The sequence below is a fragment of the Botrytis fragariae genome (assembly GCF_013461495.1).
Source record: "Botrytis fragariae strain BVB16 chromosome Unknown tig00000795, whole genome shotgun sequence".
Classification (NCBI taxonomy): Eukaryota; Fungi; Ascomycota; class Leotiomycetes; order Helotiales; family Sclerotiniaceae; genus Botrytis; species Botrytis fragariae.
The window spans coordinates 1244581-1263864 of record NW_023501011.1 but is presented as its reverse complement, the minus strand read 5'-3'; the positions used below and the strand labels follow the sequence as shown (position 1 = coordinate 1263864).

At 44.4% G+C, this 19284-nt stretch overlaps 4 protein-coding genes across 4 annotated transcripts; 1 reads left to right on the top strand and 3 right to left on the bottom strand.

Moving 5' to 3' along the window:
- Window positions 1–951: 951 nt before the first annotated feature.
- Bfra_007302 (putative nrps-like enzyme protein) lies at window positions 952–4420 on the bottom strand (the record flags this gene model as incomplete). Its single annotated transcript, XM_037337676.1, has 4 exons — window positions 952–2496; window positions 2518–2780; window positions 2985–3483; window positions 3944–4420. The coding sequence occupies 4 exons, from the start codon at window positions 4418–4420 to the stop codon at window positions 952–954; spliced, it is 2784 nt and encodes a 927-aa protein (XP_037187056.1).
- A 1968-nt stretch (window positions 4421–6388) lies between these two features.
- Bfra_007301 (uncharacterized protein) lies at window positions 6389–7291 on the bottom strand (the record flags this gene model as incomplete). The annotated part of the gene is made up of 1 exon (XM_037337675.1): window positions 6389–7291. One exon carries the CDS (start codon window positions 7289–7291, stop codon window positions 6389–6391), a length of 903 nt encoding a protein of 300 aa, XP_037187055.1.
- Window positions 7292–7617: 326 nt separating this feature from the next.
- Window positions 7618–9940, top strand: Bfra_007300 (putative nucleolar gtp-binding protein 2 protein; the record flags this gene model as incomplete). Its single annotated transcript, XM_037337674.1, has 4 exons — window positions 7618–7715; window positions 7769–8519; window positions 8884–9638; window positions 9691–9940. 4 exons carry the CDS (start codon window positions 7618–7620, stop codon window positions 9938–9940), a joined length of 1854 nt encoding a protein of 617 aa, XP_037187054.1.
- Window positions 9941–10368: 428 nt separating this feature from the next.
- Window positions 10369–18525, bottom strand: Bfra_007299 (putative 1-phosphatidylinositol-3-phosphate 5-kinase fab1 protein; the record flags this gene model as incomplete). Its single annotated transcript, XM_037337673.1, has 6 exons — window positions 10369–10564; window positions 10694–10775; window positions 10831–10912; window positions 10963–11061; window positions 11112–18386; window positions 18481–18525. The coding sequence occupies 6 exons, from the start codon at window positions 18523–18525 to the stop codon at window positions 10369–10371; spliced, it is 7779 nt and encodes a 2592-aa protein (XP_037187053.1).
- Between the last annotated feature and the right edge of the window lie 759 nt (window positions 18526–19284).

Genomic DNA, 19284 nt, shown 5'->3' with positions numbered 1-19284 from the left:
TACACAACACGATATAGTGGCGATTTTATCTGAGACAATGCTTGTATATTCGTAATCGATGTTGTGCGATGGAAGGATATAGCGATAAAGACAGAGAAACCGCGATCGTATGAAGAGATATAGAGACGGCGATGATGATGGCGATGCTGATGGCGATGGAGATGGAGGGATATAGAGATGGTGATGGAGATGGCGCGAGCATCGGCCAACCTGTTTGACGCTACTTAGGTAAGCATTTTGATACACGAGACCAATCAGACCCATTAAACCACTTGAATTCTCACGTGCCTTTGGTTGACAATCGACTCTCATAAATTCCGACCTGCTCGTACGCAGTATGTTATTAACTTCAATCTGATCCCACATGTTCGACTTCGGCACGACCTTTGGAAAAGACAAGTAGACGTTGTCCCCAACATCTAAACGGGAGATTTCAATTTCCACCGAGGGGAATCATGCCTAACTGCTTATCCAAGATACCCGAGTACCTACCGGAGTCGAAATGTACGGAGTTAAGGTAGAACAGTTAAAACTCGGAAAATGCTTCTTTGTGAGATTACCTTGATAGGTGTCACCTATTGAATCTTGTTTTCTTGATTGTTACTGGGAATTGTTGCTCCATAGTTGCGATTATAGGAATATAAAGCCACTCCTGTCTTCCAGTTGACATCCTCCTCAGTTTTCAATGCATACATTTATTTGTACCCAAAAGCAGTCACTTCAAACCCCACGGGATAGGAGAATCAACCAATCGCAGTCTATAGGGAGCTAAGTGCCTAACGGTGGTGCCAATCTATACAGTACAATATGTTCTTCCTGCACAACTGTATACTTTTGAAAGTTCACTAAAGGCTCACAACCTAACCAATAAATCTTACATACATGTATTCCGCATTCTGGGGCCACTAATCCTCCCCAGATGGTTCACTACTTACCCATACCTGCTTCCAGCTAACTTTTGACCCATTCTTCCATCCATTCCGGCTTAATTCCTGCCAATTCCCTCAGCTGTTTGCTCATTTTCATTGCTCTATCATTGCCTAGACGCGGTGCTCCCTTTCCTTTGGCTAAACCTTCATAGAATGGCATCACTTTCACAGCTGGAATATCAGCCAATTGGTCTTCAAGCTTAGTTGCATCGTCCAGTTTTTCCGCTTCTCTTTTTACTTCCTCAATCCATAAATTGAATGGGACCGGCTCGAGAGCTTTGTCCTGGCTTCTGTTAATTGCAGAGAGCAATGATTTCCAAGATGCGAGCACTGGATTTGTAGGATTAAAGACTTTTGCACCAGCATCTTCAACAGAGCCAGAGCCAGAATCAGAGCCAGAGGTAGAGCTAGAGTCAGAGTCACCCAGACAAAATTCTACAAGCACTCTAGCAAGTATATCAAGTGGTATCCAATCGACTTCAGTTTCTTTCGTTGCATCAAGAGATTCAGGCATGATGTCCAATTGCACTGAAGTCAGAACCAGGCGAGGGAGCCACTCTTGCCTGTTCCATGAACCACATGTACTGACGGGCCCCGCCACTTGCCCGATCCTTGCTATCTGTAGCAACAGTGCTGGATATTCTTTTGCCGTGTAGTCAAGCAAATGCTTTGTGATATATTTACTCTCAGCGTAACCCATGGCAAGCGACGCCGAAACATCGTCAATGATAGATTCGGGAGTGGTCGGTAGTCTTTGAAAATGCGCAATAGAGCTCGCAGATGAAACAAACATTAAAGATGGTATTTGAGCTGCAGAAACAGCGAAGGATGCAAGGTTAATGACGCCTTCAATATTGGACCGAAAGGCTGAAAGTGGTAGATTGAAATTGATAGTCCAAGCGTTATGAATTATGTCAGTCGCTGATTCTTGCAATTTGTTGTAGATCTTGAGGTGAAGACCCAAGTTCTTCTTCGAGAAATCAGCTGCTAGGAATGTAACACGATCTGTGGGGAATTCTGTTTCAAGACTATGCCCCTTGCTCCTTCCAACTTGAAGGAACTGCAAATTAGTTCTATTCAAACAGAATACGTGCGAAACAGACTCTGAATGCAGAAGCGTTTGCAGAATATAACACCCAATCGAACCGATAGAACCGGTAAGGGCAACAACCCGCTGTTCAGAGCGTTGAACCTTTCGAGTAGTGGAACACGTAAGGTTTTTGAATTCATCAATACGCAATTTGTATTCATCGAGAACCTGGCTTATTGTATGTTGTCTCGATTCTTCGCTAGACGATTTGTTTATTTTATGCGATGAGAATAGATGGACGGTTGCATCTGTGAGCAAATTGACTGATGGGTTGGAGTACACAGTACTGATATCGAAATCCGGAATTGCAAAAGTCTGTTTCAATACTCGCGTCAAACGGAGTGCTTGCAAAGACTCCATCATACCATGGGCAAAAAGATCATCACCGTCTTGGAAATTGTTGGTGCCTGTGAGCCGTGCAATAATATTGTGAATGAACAGAGCAATAGAGTTGCTATCGGTCAGGTCGACCTCGTCCTATGGAGGAGAGATGTCTACTGGTGCCGAAGTCGACATTTTTTCGGCATCTGCATACAATTTATCTAGTTCCTCAGAATAAAGATCTAAAGTTGGCTTTCTTTGGATGGTCCCCTTGCCAGCTCTTTCCATTGGCTTTTCTGGGGCTGTAAACAATATATGAGTTTTCGCAACTTTGGCGTGCTGCGGGCATTCTTGATTGGCCTCTTCAATTTTGGGCCAGAACCTCTCAATAGCATGGGCTCTTTCCACCGTGGAATGTTTTTCGGAATTTTGCGAAGGCACTAATTCAATAAGCAACGCTGTCTGAAAACGAGCTGTGCCCGCAACTAATGCTCCTTAGACTTCAGGATGATGCGAGATGGCCTGTTCCATAGTAGTGGGATTGGCCTTTTCTCCTGTCAGGAGGACTATGATATCATCACTTCGGCCAGAGTATGCCCAAAGATTAGGGATTGACGGATGGAGACTATATAAATCGTGTGTACCCCATTCATCTAATTCAGGAAACACAGAAAATACTGGCTGTCTCTTCTCGGGTACTGGATCCCGAATAATCACAGCTTCGTATTGGTTGTCGGATTGGTGTCTAAAATCAATGCCTGCATGAGGGTTGAAATGAGAGTATTTCCAGTCTTTCGTTGGCCATTGCCTTGCAGGTCGTATATTAGGAATTACTCCACTCTCAGTAGAGCCTATAACCATGAAGAATTTTACGCGCTCTGAGATTTTATCTCCAGCCACTTGCGACACATCATCGCCTGCGTACATCAAACAATCCACGCTTTTTGCAAGGAAATTGAGTAGGTAGCTCGGGATTCTTTCCGACTTCTTCGACGAACGGCGGTGCAAGAGGATACAGTTGGCTTTGGTATACCGCAATCCATCCACCACAAGCTGTGCGGATGGAGGAACACCAGCTAGAGGGTGTAATACTAATCTCTGGTTGTGAAGTGCACCTAAAAATGAGGCGAAAAGACCACCATCCTGTGACTGTCAGCAAAGTACTCACATACTGACGGAAAAATCGATTAATTTATATTGATCAACTGCGTTTTCTCTGGGACGTCCTCTTTTTAGAATGCTACTGCAAATAAAGCAAAGGAAAACTCACATGATGAAAAAGTGACAATTGCAACTTTGCAGCGTTCTAGGAACAGTCATATTAAGGAAAAATTAAATCATCAACATCGAAGTAATACAGCTCTCATTTGAATGACAAAACTCACATGAAATGGGGGAAAGGTGTTAAAGAGTCTAGTTCTAATTCGGATTGATAAGCGCTTTGTTCAATGGATCTTAAACGGATAGGATACGTACGATGTCCAAAGATTGCTCTGGTTAGCATACCCCTCGGGAGCCTCCATAGCTAGCCACTCATTCCAACTGGCTGCAAAATAATGTGTCTAGATAATTGGTTTCGGTAAGCCGGTGATTCCAGATGTACGTAGACAGCCAATGGTTCTGCCCTTGCCTGAGCAAACGTTTTGTGATAAGGAAAGTGGCCATATGTCTTCTCAAGCAAGTCTTCTAGACTTGGAATGTGAATCATACAAAGACCACAGGCATCAAAAATACCAGGAACCATAGGAAGTGCTGGGTTGGTTGTTATCATGATCTTACAATCAAGAATCTTGAACAAATTTGAGTGTGCAGCAAGACTGTTTCGTGGAGAGCTCAGCAATATTTTGTAGCCAGTTTTCGCGGCAGCTAAAATCAAGACCTTATAACGTATATCATTTATACCGATGTATGCCAGTGTGGGTAAGTTCTCCCCCGGACCTAGTGTCTGGTACATCCAATGTGCTAATTCGTTGATGACATTGGCGAGATTGGCATATGTGACTTTTTGAAAGCCATCTTTGTAGCTACTTAGAGATTTGGGAATCTCAGCATACAACGAATTTGGGCGGTGCTTAGCCATTCCATCAACAATATGATTCTAAAGCTGCTCCCGGCGATGAGGGGCCAGTGTACCTTCTTCGAAAATGATTGAGGCCATAATGCTTGAATACTGGGTAGACAAACTCTTTTGAATGAAATTTTGAGTACATAGTTGTTTACAACTTGCGACCTGAGTGAGAGGGAGAGACATAGCTTATATAGCTACCTTCGTCAAGAGTAATACTAAAGAAAAGGACGAAGACGTTTCAGCACAGAAGCTCAACACAGAATTCTCTGGGGATGGCCTTTGTCTCGAGAAGTAATGGAAAATGGAAGGCTCAATGCCCTAACAACAGAGAAACCCCAGCATTTGACGATTCTTGTTCCTCTTATATTAAAACTCAAGGCCAAGACAAATAGAATCGACATCTCTTTGACGCCACCAACCAGTTTCCATCCACCTGCATATCAATCCACTGTGTGTACAAGGATCACGCATTTTATATCCAATATCATTCCAACAGCATATTTGACATGCACTAGTATTATGTTTGTATCATATTAATTCTGCAAGTAGTAGACTAGGATCAGCACGAAGAGACTGGTTGCTCTGGAGAAATCACATAAGTCTCTGGAGCTGCATAGTATGATTTTGGGGATTTTCGTCTTACTCAGTCAGTGCTATCTCCGACGCAGGTAAGAGCGCAGTCATTCAGAGGGCACCCGGTGAATACAATTTTACAACTTTCACTATATCGGTAGATATTATTGTTACCTTACGCTTTTACTCAAGTATGTCCAAGATCAAGAGTGCCAAATTTGGTCTAGATGATTTATTTGAAATCATTTCCTTGACTACATTCCTGGTTGTCAAACAATTGCTTCTTTGACGAGGAGCACATCTAATATCTGCTCTGATGGAAAGTTATGCCTCGAGATAACCGACAACAGCTGACATTGCAGTGTCAGCTGTTGTCGACTCAATCTAAATAAATACATCATCGACTTCACGGCTAACATGTATACGACATGCAATTGAAGGTTTATTGTCGCTATAATTGATTTGTGGCCCCCCTCGGTCTCGGTTGTCGCCGTGCCACTCCCGCAAACGGTTTCATGAAGCTATTCAGCAGCCCAATATCGACGTACGTTTTACCGCAAACAAGGGACCAAAGATGGACAAACTAGTAGATTCTACCTCAACCCCCACACCAATAGACACTATTATCTGCGCAAATGGCTTTGGTACTTCATACCGACTGCGCTTTCAATCATCGGCCGCGGGGGATTGAATCATGAGCGTCAATGGTCACGTCACCGACAGGTGTATTTAGGTATAGCGGTACAAGTACAGGGATGTCGAAGTTGGTTCAGAAATTGTAGGGTAGAGTAACGGCTTTATGGCTAGGCACGGCGTTTCATTTCATGAAGGTTGTGAGGTGATTACGCTGAGAGGATTATGAAATCGAATCAATTTGCGGCCACAGCAATGAGTGAAAGATTCTGGGGATCAGTTTCACCTGGGCGGAAAGACAGACGGGCGGGGATGAGACGACATTCCTGAACGTCTGGACATTGGACGAGAGATGCAGGAGTGTAATATTTGACAATGACACTGTGGGAAATAGTGTAGAAAAGTGATATAATCTCCAATATTGAAGCTGTTGAACAATTTTCAACATTGCACGTTTAAGCTTCGAGGTTTGCTTCCCAAATTAGAGATGGGTGATTGCTCGTTCATAAGCACATTGAGATTGCCGTGCCATATCTAAATGTATCTCTTTCAAAGCACCCTTCGCAATACGCCAGAGAGCCCCCACACCATGATGAACGACAAACTGATGGGCATTGAGATCACAAAAACAACGCAACAATCCATGAATGCACTCGAAACATGAATAATTGACATACAATTGGCGTAAGAGACGTAACAAATCATTGAATGTCTGAATACTGTACAAGCAAGCATTGTTGAAGCATCCGAAATCCCTGTCATGATGCAAGCCTACTAGTCCATCTTTCCACCCGTTAATTCTTCTGCGATGTGCTGCATTCTGGTTCCAGTGATTACAGCAGGATGCGAATATTTTCCGACGGCAGTCTTATGGGAATTGTTGACGCCTGAAAGCATATCCTGGACAGTGGGTGGTTTCTCATGCACCTCCCAGATATTTCTCTTGTAAGGTGCGTTTTTGTCGAAAGGATTCGTGAAGATCTCATCAATCTTAGCATTCAATTGCTCTTCTGTCGTGATGAATGACCGAGCCTTCATGTACAGCGTATGTAACGCGTTCTTCCTCTGTTCCTCCCTTTCAGCCGCCCTAATTTGCACCCTTAATGCCTTTTGTGCCAGTTCACTCTCTCTATTTGGATCTGGAACAAAGCCTACTTGCAGTTTCGACATAGCTTCCGTAATCGTGGGGTTCATCAGTCTTTCATCCTCTCGTTGGGGGGCCTTTAGTCTCTTTTCATTGGCCATTCGTTTCGAGTAGCTCTTGTGTGCAACTATGCGCTCCTGGGTCAATTTCCTCTTATGAAGATTTACCAACGCTTCCTTCAAGCTCTCACGTCGCTGAGTTGCTAGCCGATGCTTCCACGCAACATAATCGTTTGGGTTCTTCGGAGGTTGCGAGGGCTCACGAGTCACAGAATCTAGATACTTTTTCGAGATCTTGTCGGGGCCGCGGTTGGGAAAAAGATTTCGTGGGGGAGGTAAAGTTCCTTTAATATCTCTATGTCCCCGGGCGTCTGGCTGTTGAGTGGTGGGTATTTCAATAAATCGAGGATTTTCAGGTCCAATAGCGCTACATGAAGTAGTGGTGGAGAAAGTTCGAGATGAGACCGCGGTTGATTGACTGGGCCTACATCGCCCAATGAAGCTCAAAGAACTCTTCGACATACTTGATGACATTGTATTCGAATGATACTGCGAAAATGACGATATTGTGGATCAGACGGGAGAGAGATGTAGGTTGTCAGAATATAGGGTTCAGTATTCCGAGGTCATTCTGATAAAGGCACTCCTTCCTTACCTCACAATCGAAGTTGATAAAATATCTTTGGTTAGTGGACATATATTTTAGAAGCTAACCCACCTAGCCACACCTTAGCGTGATGCACATCAGCCACAACCCCCAAAAGTCTCTAAAACTTTTTTTCCTGAACTTCGACTTCTTTTTTTCATACTTTTTTCACAACCTCAAAATTTTCACAGCGCATCGCGCATCAATTATCAATATGGGTACCGGTAAGAAAGAAGCGGCCAGAAAGGTCAAGCAAGGGAAAGTAGGAGATGGCATGGCCAACGTTAAGACCAAGGGCGAGAATTTCTATCGGTATGTTCCCGCCATTACACACGTTGACGGACTGAAAACTAATCATTTCACAGCACAGCGAAGCAAGCCAAGACCTTGAATATGTTCAATGAAGGCAAAGCTCGTCACAATGCCGCAGGAAAAGTTACTCAAGCCGCTACCTTCCAAAGTAGAGAAACAAAACCTGCACGAATTGAGCCCAACAGAAAATGGTTTACAAACTCAAGAGTCATTGGCCAAGATGCCTTGACCTCTTTCCGAGAAGCCATGGCTGAACGCGCGAGTGATCCTTACTCGGTATTGCTAAAGACTAATAAATTGCCAATGTCACTGATTCGCGATGGACAAGGGAAGAATGGATTGAAGCAGCATCAAGCTAAGATGGCAGTCGAGGCGTCTCCATTCAGTGATACCTTCGGTCCCAAAGCACAACGAAAGAGAGTAAAGCTCGGTGTCAGTTCATTGGAAGATCTTGCCGATGATAGTGTTAAGAGCCACGATACATATCTGGATCGACTCGAACAAGCAAAACTTCTGAGTGGAACTTCGAACGATCCCGAAGCAGTTGGTGAAGCTGCTGCTATTGATGATGGCCACATCACCAGTGCTCGAGAGGCGATTTTCAGCAAGGGTCAAAGCAAACGCATATGGAATGAGCTTTACAAAGTTATTGATTCATCAGATGTGGTCATACATGTTTTAGATGCTAGAGATCCTCTAGGAACTCGTTGTCGGACCGTGGAAAAGTACATCAAGGACGAAGCACCGCATAAGCACTTGATATTCGTACTCAACAAGTGCGATCTTGTACCCACCGGAGTTGCTGTAAGTTTGCCCAATTTTCCATGTTAACCATTTTCATCCATCTATTGCCCCCGTTTTTATTCCATCGTTAAGTCAAGGCATCTTCTGCACTATGTGCTCCTCACAATGGAAGGCAGTCTGTTACAACTTTGGTAGATCGAGTTCATTCTCGCCGCTCTTGGCTCTCGGGTCTTGAGTAGGCAGCTCACCGTCTTGGAGAGTCTGTCGCAAAGAGTTCGATAATGTTTCGTTTGAGTTGAAGTCCACTTCCTCTTTAGCTAGTGGCTTGTGGTGGTTTTCTTAGTAATGATTCATACATTTCACCAGTGCACACAATACTATTTCACATGCAATATATTTAATGTCATATGCTAATATACTGCAGGCCGCTTGGGTGCGATCGCTCTCCAAAGATTATCCAACACTTGCATTTCATGCCTCGATAACAAATTCATTCGGAAAAGGATCCCTCATTCAACTCCTCCGTCAATTCTCTTCCCTACATGCCGACCGCAAACAAATATCAGTTGGCTTCATTGGGTACCCAAACACTGGCAAATCGTCAATCATTAACACGTTGAGAAAGAAGAAGGTCTGCACAGTTGCTCCAATACCGGGTGAAACAAAAGTTTGGCAGTACATTACTCTCATGAAACGCATTTATCTTATTGATTGTCCTGGAGTAGTTCCTCCTAGTACTACCGATACACCCCAAGATATTCTACTACGAGGTGTAGTCAGAGTTGAGAATGTTGAACATCCAGAACAATATATTCCCGCAGTTTTGAGTAAAACAAAACCCCAACATATTGAAAGGACATATGCTCTTAAGGGATACAAAAACCATATTGAATTCTTAGAGCTTCTTGCACGAAAGGGAGGAAGACTATTACATGGAGGTGAGCCCGATGTTGACGGCGTAGCCAAGATGGTCCTCAATGATTTCTTGAGGGGCAAAATTCCATGGTTCACTCCACCTCCAAAGCTCGAAGGTCCAGAAGAAACCGGAGTTGAAGGACGAGAAGGTAGATTGGGCGAAATGCCACGGAAGAGAAAGCGTGATGAAGCTGGAGAATCAGTAGCTGACACATCTATTGGAGATATTGCTTCAATGGCCGAAGCCGACAATGAGGATGACTCGTAAGTTCAGGAAAACACAACACATCAAACTTTACGCTAACATGTCTTGTAGATTTGAAGGCTTTGACAGTGATAATGAAGATGGTGGTGCCGCGCTGGATGATGTTGCTGATGCTGAAACAATCGATAAGGCTTTTGGCATAGAGTCTGACGAGGAAAGCGAAGCTGGTGATGCTGACGAACCTGCCGGGGAAGAAGACGATGCTGAAGCTGTCAATGAGCAACTTCGCAAACAACTTTCAAAAGATCCAAATCCCCCGAGGCGGAAACAGCCATCTAGGAAGAAAGGTCAAAAGACTTGAAAACTTATGTAGTTAGATAGAATATATTAATGTTAATGCCAATGATACCCCCACGATGATTTTATGTCTCAATCACACATAATCTTGGCATGCCTTTCAATACAAATATTGCTGAAATTGAACATATGTTATCGGCCACAGGCCTTCTTAGACAATCACCCCAGACAGTAATTCCTCATTTCCAAATCAAATACTGACGTTCAGCACTGATTACCTGGATTCTTCTTGGATTTCTGTTGCATAATTGAAGACCGAATTTGAATCTTGATACAATGGGCTTTCTTGGATTATATTCTTATCTATAGTCGGCATGAAATTTATAGCCACATCTCAAGTCTTCGCCTTCCCAATCTAGCCTGTAATGGGACTGATTCCTCGTACAGCCCCCCCGTTTAAACGCCCAATGACCAATGCCTAATGCCCAATGCTCAATGCTCAATGCTCAATGCCCAATTCAGTCTGCACACCTCCCAACGCAAGCTCTGCTTCATATTATGCCAGGGATCTATTTTACTTGCATCGTCCCTATCGTATATCACAACACTGGCGTTCTTGCCTCTTGCACCATCTGTCTTGAGTCTCTTCTCGGTCTTCCATCCAGAGGTTGGTGCCAACTGTTGGGGGCTATTTGTTCTCATTAGCAAACGTAAGATCGCCAGGGAAAGGAAATATTGGTACCTTGCAGAATATATCTATTCATCGCTTCTCTGAAACGGCTTTTATATTCCTGCTTGCTGGTTAAGACTACGTAACTTATAATTGGAAAGGAGAATTGAACGGACCTTAGGCGACGTGACGGTAGGTCGATTGCGGCCACCACCAGCGAAACCACGGTCTGGACGTATTCGTTAGCATGAAATGACAAGATTTAGATTTGGATGAAACAGTACCTTTGATCCACGATTCTAATTTCTTGTCCCAGGTGTAAGTACGAACTACATCAATGATTCCGACGACAAGTTCTTTTCGTGCCTTCATCATGTAAGTATATATTAAATTCGTGTTTGCTTAGCAACACTCACCTCATCCACAGCTACCATTAGCGAGTAATCCATTACATCGTTTCGTTGCAGAAAGAGAGTATCATTGAAGATGGCAGATCGAAGAAGTTTTTTAGAATGCTTTACACAAATCAGTGACATGGACTTTGCATTGCTCTTACTTTACTTACTTCACGTGCAAATAAAGGAGACTCATAGATAAATTCAACCATGTTCTCATCCAGGAGCACCTCATTCTGCTCCCCCGTAGATTGAATTTTTCTGTTTCGCATGGATCCCTTCAAGTCGAAAATACGTGTAGGCGAACGATCATAGAAAAGGTTTTCCATTACTAACACATCCCACTTGATTTCCGTGCCTGTAGCTGGATTTTTGATAACAATCTGGAAGAAACCAAGCATTTTTGCAATGGCCGTAGGTAACTCATGAAACAGCGCCTCGGATATAATGTTGAAATAAGCTGGCGCAAATTTGAGAAATGCCTGAGTTTCAATGGGGGATAACTGTTTCAAGACCAGCCTGTCATCGAGTGTTTTCAAGAATACGGATTTGGTCTTCCCTCCTTTAGAATCCCATTTCAAGCACCGAGATAACGATTCTACGATTCGATCTGCTACTCCGCACTTTCTTCGCACAGCATCAAATTGTTCCGCAAAGAAAATTTTGCATTGCATTCTTGCCGAGGAATCGACGAACGAGTACGCAAGATGAGTACCAGTGGCACGCAATAATGAAGTTTCGACTTCTGCTTGGTTGATACCATCTTCGCATATGTCTGGCGTACCGTCTAAAGGCATAGAATCATGCTCTTGGGCTTTTGCGCATGCTGGACCTTGTTGTCGAAGATCATCCAACTTAGCTAGATAATGTTCCGATGACAACGTAAAAGCTATCAACGAGCTCGGCTCATCCTCTCTAATAATAACATCAGAATCTACAAATATATGCTCACCAGCATTAATGGGATACTCAAGCTGTGTCCAACCACTGGCAGATCTCTCCGCCCAGAAATTAGTTAACATCTTCATGAGACTAGACTTCTCATGCTTTGGTATCTCCAGCGGGAGGTCGGCATTTGGCTTGCCCACACGAAGCGATTCAGCTAATTCCTCCGCGCCTTGCAAAAGGTCACCAATCAAAGAATGGTCTGCATCGCTAACAGCTCCTTCGTCATCTGAACCAGTTTGACTAAAGTTTTGATGGCTGTCATCCGCTTCAATGTCGGCAACAGCGCCTTCAGTGGCGGCAGAAGTGTCATTTGGCGAATTTGGCTGAGTCTCGCTACTAGGAGGCTCCATATTAAGATCGGCGAGCCCTTCAGTCATGCCAGTAGATTCTGTACTAACTCGCGTGGGTTCGACGTCTAGAGAAACTTCGTCGGGGGGTCCGCGCTCCTCGACAGCTTCCTTGATATCCTTGTATATCTCGACAATCGGCTTGGAAGATGCCTTGGGGAAGGCTCTTGATTGTGTGACTTTCGCTGCCATTCGTCTCCTGTCGCGTAGACGTTCTTTCTCAAACTCTCTACTCAGCTGCTCAAAGTGCTTTGCTAGCGTTGTAACTTTGGATTCCTTTCGTTTACTTTGCACAGACCTTGGAATTAGGGAATGTCCCGCCTTGCGATTTTGTTTGAGTGACCCTAAGCCCAATCTTTCCGAAAGTCTTTTGTCGGTGGGTCTTACCGGCTCTGTCGTAGATGGCTTCAAAGGTTCAAGCAATGGGATCTGAGTATCACTGGACTTGCGCGCATCTCCTAGACGATGATATGCCTTACTAGAAATTGGCTGCATGCGACGTAAAGTATTTGCAGGCTGCGACTGAGTACGATTAAGAGGAGGCGATGCACCACTGCGGCGCGAGGTTGTACGTTCCGTTGGTCTTGGAATTCCAGAGGTCTCTCCTTGTGATTGCCCTTGCTCGCCAGAATATGATTGGTTTGCCCTTCGTAGTCTCTCAATTTTTTCGGATAAAGTTGCTTCTAAAGGTGCTGTGGGTATTTCTACATCCGGGGGACTCTCCATTTCCGACGGACTAGATGTGAGGAAGTCAGATGTATCTGTCGGTGTCAACATGTCCGAAGCAACTTGTTGATCTGCAGTTTCTGGAATAGCGAGATCAAGATGTTCTACTCCCTCATGCCGAGGCGTTTGAATTGGAGCCTCTGTAATAGATGATTGGGTTCCATCGGAAGGCTGCGAGTCGCCCGCTGCCAGATCTGGGACTGAAATGTCTTCGACTACTGTTAGCTGATCCTCCGGCGATTCTTCTGTATCCTGACTTGGTTCGGTTGCGGTTTCCATTGGTGCTTGAATTACGGATTTCTCTTCGACATCGGACAATGGTTCATTCGTCTCTACAGATACCAATGAAGTTTGAGATTCATCACGATCCATAAACATCCTCTTGAGTTGTATCGCGGCAAGGCGGCGAATGTCCTTTTCCGAGGGAAAGAAGTTTCCATCAAAATCTTGGAAGGCATCGTCCCACTCCGCAACCTTCTCTTGCATGGCTCTTACAGCTCTATTTAGTGGGATGATTTCATAGTATTTCGATTCCATATATTTATCCTGTAACTTGCGTAATAACGCAGTGTGTTCTTCTTGCGCACGTTTCGTTAAGCGTTCTATTTCGGCTTTACATGCTTCCGCCTTTTCGGGTGCCACGCTATCGATGTTAATTCCTTTGATCCTCGAAACTACCGATGTCATAAACCTGTTCCACCGTTCTTCTATTTTTGTAAAAAGCTCGTTCTTCAACCTCAAATCATTATCTACTTTCCATGTAATTCTTGTTCGAGGTACAACAATTTCAAGAAGGTCGATAGGATCGTAGTGGATTCTAATGGCGACGTTGCGGAAGCCAAAATATCGCAAATGATCACGATGCAAATCATGGGGACAAAACCCTGCCCTGAGATGCAACTCGCTGCTCCAAAAAGATAGTTCTAAATACTTGCCAAAAGAGTATTTCCAAGTACTTTCAGACATGGGCATAACCTGAGTTTCCTTCTGACATTTTTTGCAATAGCTCCACATCAAAATGGAATCCTGAAGTCCTTTGATCTTACAAGGTGATCTTTCTACAAACACAGTTATGCGTGCTTCGCCGTGAACATAAGTTCGATGGTGCTCCGACATCTTACGATCGCAGCCATTGAACGTGCAGGTAGTGTTGATCGTCAAGCACAGATCCTCTACATACTGGCCCAGTGTACAATCGGGATCTATTTCTTCTGATATTTCGTGCTCAGTATAGAATGCGAGGGTAAGAAGATCGGGCCCAGCACAAGGAATTGAAGTTTCCGTGCAGACGACTGTGTATAGCACAGTGATATTTTGGTGTCCATACGGATCGAACAGGTTGAGATTCCCTTGAATATAATTCTCCCATTGCCGAGTCTGTGTCTGGTAATTGTGCAAGGCCTTATCATACTCGGCATCATGTACAGCGTGCAGGACCTCCATGATTTGCCTAGGTGCATTTTTAATACTCTCGTGGACCATGTCGGGCTTTATGAGCTGGAATTTCTGCGGCTTCGATTTTTCTGTATCGGTCTGCTCTTCAAACATGTCTTGGTCACGAAGTCTTTTCAAGTAAACAAGTCTTCGCTCCTGCTCTCTCGCCCTAACCAATAGATACGGTTGCATAAACTTCACAAATGGAGAGGCAGATAGAATTTTAGTTTGGTGCTTGGCTACCATATCGCTATAAAAGGTTGGCATAGGTACATCTTCTGGTAGGTGATCATCATGAGAAGAGTGAGCATGTGATTCATGTGCAGAGATCATTCTGGACACTTCCGGCTTCTGGTCAGCCAAAATGGCTGTCTGAGCCTCAACAGTAGATTCAGGGTTAATGTGAACTTTATCAGTGGATATGCCTTCATTGTTGCCGAGCTCATCTTGAGAAAGACCTTTGGTTTTATTCGACTCAGTAGCAGCCTGCAATACATTGCTCGCGGAAACAACTGTGTCTTGCTGAGGCATTGCATCCGATCCTATGGATTTCGAAGTCTGTCCATTTTGTCTTGCAGGCGAGAGATTGCCAGTTTCTGCCACAGACGGGATCAAGACGAATTCATCCCTCATTAGGCATGTTTCAAGCTTCAAATTGTAAACCACGTATACCATAAATTCAGTGATCTGCTTCATTTTGGCAAGTACAGGCATGCTAGCACCCCGGAGAGCGATGGTACATCCTAGCTCTTTTGGGCACCCAGATAGATATATGTAAGTCTTCTTCCTTCCCGGAATATCTCCATGGACATAAGTTTTCACATCAAAACCAGAACTCTTGCCTATGTGTACTGGCTTTAGAGCTACCATATCGATAGACGAAATGACCTCGGTCTGGGCACATCTTGAAACCGCTTCTATTACTGAGGGTTTAACATTGTAGATAACGGCAATGTTTGCCTCAGCGAGATATTGCAAAGCAAGCCCGGAAATATGCTTTTGAACCAGAAGAAGCTGGGGGCGCAGAGATGCAATTCGATTCACCATGTTTCTCAAGAATTCTTTCTCTTGCGCGATAACAGGCTCCAGACTCATAAAAGACGATTGATGGCGTTGATATTCAATTGGAAATGATACAATAACAATACGGGGATTCGAAATACTCCTAGGCATACTTTTCAAGGCCAGGTTCTTGGTGAATACGACGCCGGATACATATGAAGTGTCACCTGGTTTTCCACCGGGTATCTTCTTTAACTTGACGTAATGACGAATATCTATATCATCACCGCGCCGAACGTCTGGATTTACATCGTCCGTGCACTGAAGGAGAATAGGTATTAGGGCCTTCTCCCAAGAAGCAACGTTTGGAACGTCTGCGTCTTCAAGTAATTGGTGTAACAGCCGCCGGACATGATGTAAACTAGCATTATTTAGCTCTATAGCAGGAGCTTTAGCATCTCGCATTGATGCACTTCGAGTCATTTTTGAAGACATGCCTGCCGACGTGGGCACATCTGATAAGTGTTCCGGTGTAGCGACGTCTTCATTCACATTTCCATACCCCTTCGCTAAGCTTGTCGGCTTCATTTGTCTTGGCGAGGGCCGAGTATGATGTAAGGTGTTACTAGCAACGCTTAGATTACGACGACGATTCGGTCGTGTGAAAGCCCCCACAGTTGCACTAGCATCTTCTAAGCCTCGACTTGTGAAACTGATCCCACTGACACTCTTATCGCCAGTTCTAGCCCTATGTCTTTTGGTAGCGTTCAGCAAAGAGCCAAAACCCACTCTGTCATTTTCGAAAGGAGAAGTTGTAGTGTTACCATTGTTCAAAGTAGCAAAAATACTCATCTGTTCATCGGCGCTTGAGCCTTCATCCGACATATATGGTGCCAAATCTGGATCAATAATATTATCGTCATGGAAGGCTGGTAGACGTGTTCCTTTTCCAATATCATCGGTCAGTCCACGATGAAATGGTGCTCTGTCTCCGGCAGGGGTTTTGAAACGACCAAGAAAATTGTGTTTTGACTGATGCCGCCTATGGCTAGAAGATGAAGGTCTCGCGGCAGTAGACAAAGCTTTCAATGATCTGGATGAGCTTGGGCGACTCAGTTGCGGTGCATCTATTTCTAGAATGGCGGAGCGCCTGTTAGAAGAATCTCCAATTCGTCGCGTGGCAGGTATGGCCATCATTGGGGTCGCTAGAGGTCTAGATTCGTCTCCTATCTTCACTGAATCACTTGAACTCTCCGGCAGATCTATTTTAGTCGATGTAGAGGAGTCAAACTTGGCCTGTTGAGAATGGAAGAAACTCGGCAAGCCTGATTCGTCATCCGAATCGTCGGAGCCGCTACTATCGTGGCGCCTGTTTATGATATCGAGGCAAGTTGTACACATTCGAAGTGACCCCTGAACACCAAATCTTTGACCTGAAATAGTCTGTGTGCATTTTGAGTCAAAGATACAGCCGCAAGTTCGGCAATGATGTTTTCTGCGAAAGGCAGTGAAAGGATCGCCGCATAAGAAACACTCTTTGCAGATGTCATCAGCCATCCAAAATTCCTTACTGAGGACTTGCTTTCTCATTTGTTCTAAGCGAGCGCTGACTACTTCTGCATTACCTCCATTTGTAGTAGTGCCGGGTATGCGAGCTCTACCGGAGTAAGTGCGCGAAGAACGCTCATCTGTACCAAAAGAATCATGCCGTACATGATTATGTGCAGACGTATGGACAGGACTAGCTTCCGCGGTACTGCGGTCTGTCGAAGAGGCACGTGATACTTGATAGCCAGGGAGATGTGACTGAGTTATACGTTCAACGGCAGGGCTTCGCCTGGCAGTTTCTGGGATGAAGAGACGCGGTGTTGCATTCGGTCTTGGGTCTGAACTTTTTATGGAAGAAAGTGCAGACGATGCTGTTTTAGGGTTACTCAGAGATTTGGCCCTTCCTGTGGCGCTGCCATCACTAGCACGAAAGTTCATCTCCTGGGAATCCTTTTTGGAGTCTAAATTGCCTAGCGACATTCGCCCAGCGGACTCGCTTTTCATGGGCTCAAAATCAAAAGACTCCGAATCATCTAAGCCCGAAGAATGACCTGGAAAACGTCTACTTTCGGATGCGCTAGCTGACCCAAACGTGTTAGGGTGAGTGTAATCTGACGCTGAAGCTGGTTCGGATCTGTCTGAAGCACCTTTTTTATTTACTTTATCTGTAACATTTCCATCCGAACTCTCCAGCCAAGCCTTCTCCCCCTCTTTGAATGCAACCGCGTTGACAGGTGCAACGGTAGGGACAATAGCTGAAGACGAGGCGTTCTTGACCATTGGATTGAGAGGAGGCCTGGCTGACGATTTTGAGGTTGAGGGTGCTGATGAGAGCGAGGCTTTTGACGATTTGATAGTATGTGATTGCATCTCAGACGAATTCCCCATGAACGAAGATACAGATGGAGACTGAAGTTGTGACGATGCCATGGAAAGTTGGATAGGTGAAGCAGTAATGCCCGAATCCTCACGCGCAAGACCGGCAGAACCTTTTGAACCCGGTGTAATATTCGATGCATTTTGACTCTTGATTGAAACCGTGTCAAAGCTCTCATTGTCACCTTTCACAGAGGTGCTTCCTGCTTTATCCTTTCCTACTCCTACTGCACCTTTAAACCGACTGTATAGACCACTCAAACCATTTTGCATAATATCCCCAGCTAAGCCTTTACTCTCAGGGTTCGAGGAGGATGGAGGGGGAGGAGCAAACTCGTTGAACGTGGTAAGAGTCTCTGACTGACAAGCAGTACTATGTATTTTATCAAGAGCTTGTGCCAGCTGTTCCTTATCGACGGGGGTGGCTCCAGGAAGTGATACTAACGAACCTCGACGAGATCGCGCTCCTAGTGGAATCAATAGCGGCGCCATCACAGAAGGTCTTGGGGATCCATGAGATGACATCTTCTTTTCATACACACGCTGGTAACCTCTTATTTTAGCCTGTTGAAATTGTGAGGGTGAACTCAGAGCTCTTGGTTCTCAGCAAACCGATGCCCTCCTATCAAGAGCGAATCATATATTGTGTTCGATAAACCAAAGTTCTGCGACAGCTTAGACCGCTTTGAGTTTGCGTAATCATGTCATGAAGTTGACTTGTAAATTTAGATAGGTTGTCTTCCGGAACGAAATGTGCAGCTTGCTGTCTGGCTGGATGGATGAATGGTCAGCCAGATGAGATGAACGCCCTTGATAGAATCACTAACTGGAAAGTGGTGGCAGCATTTCTTATGACAATAACAATTTACTTGTGTTACTGAATAAGCTACAGCAGTATTTGTTTTCGCTTTATGAGTCGAAGAGTAAGCTGCATTTTGGGAAGGATCAATAGAAACGAATGCACTTCATTTGAAAAGCGTTTTGAGGATATTGGAATTTCCCCTCATACAAGCAGTTCACACCTAATAAGTGGTAGGGTAGCACGGGCAGCTTCATATGATCGAGAAAAAGCGGTCCACAAAATCACTCAAGTAAAATCATACATTGGAACCACTCTCACCTTGATATGTAGTAGGTATGTAACAACAATATAGAAATATATATATATATATATATTAAGATCTCCATGATGTGTCTATGATAATTCAGAGGGTTATGGATGTGTTGGCCTCATTTTTGATTCAAAATAATGATCATTTGAATTGGTATCGAATATTGAAAAAAGTGTATTTCCAAATGTCCCGGATTTATGCTCTACGGGAGGGTAGATATCATCATTATCAAGCTAGATAAGGTTTGTTCATCAGCAAAACTGCTATGACGGGACATTGGCATTCCGATCACCATCAGCCACACACGCCACATTGGGCTCCTTCTTGCCTAGCCTCGACCTACTCTCGAG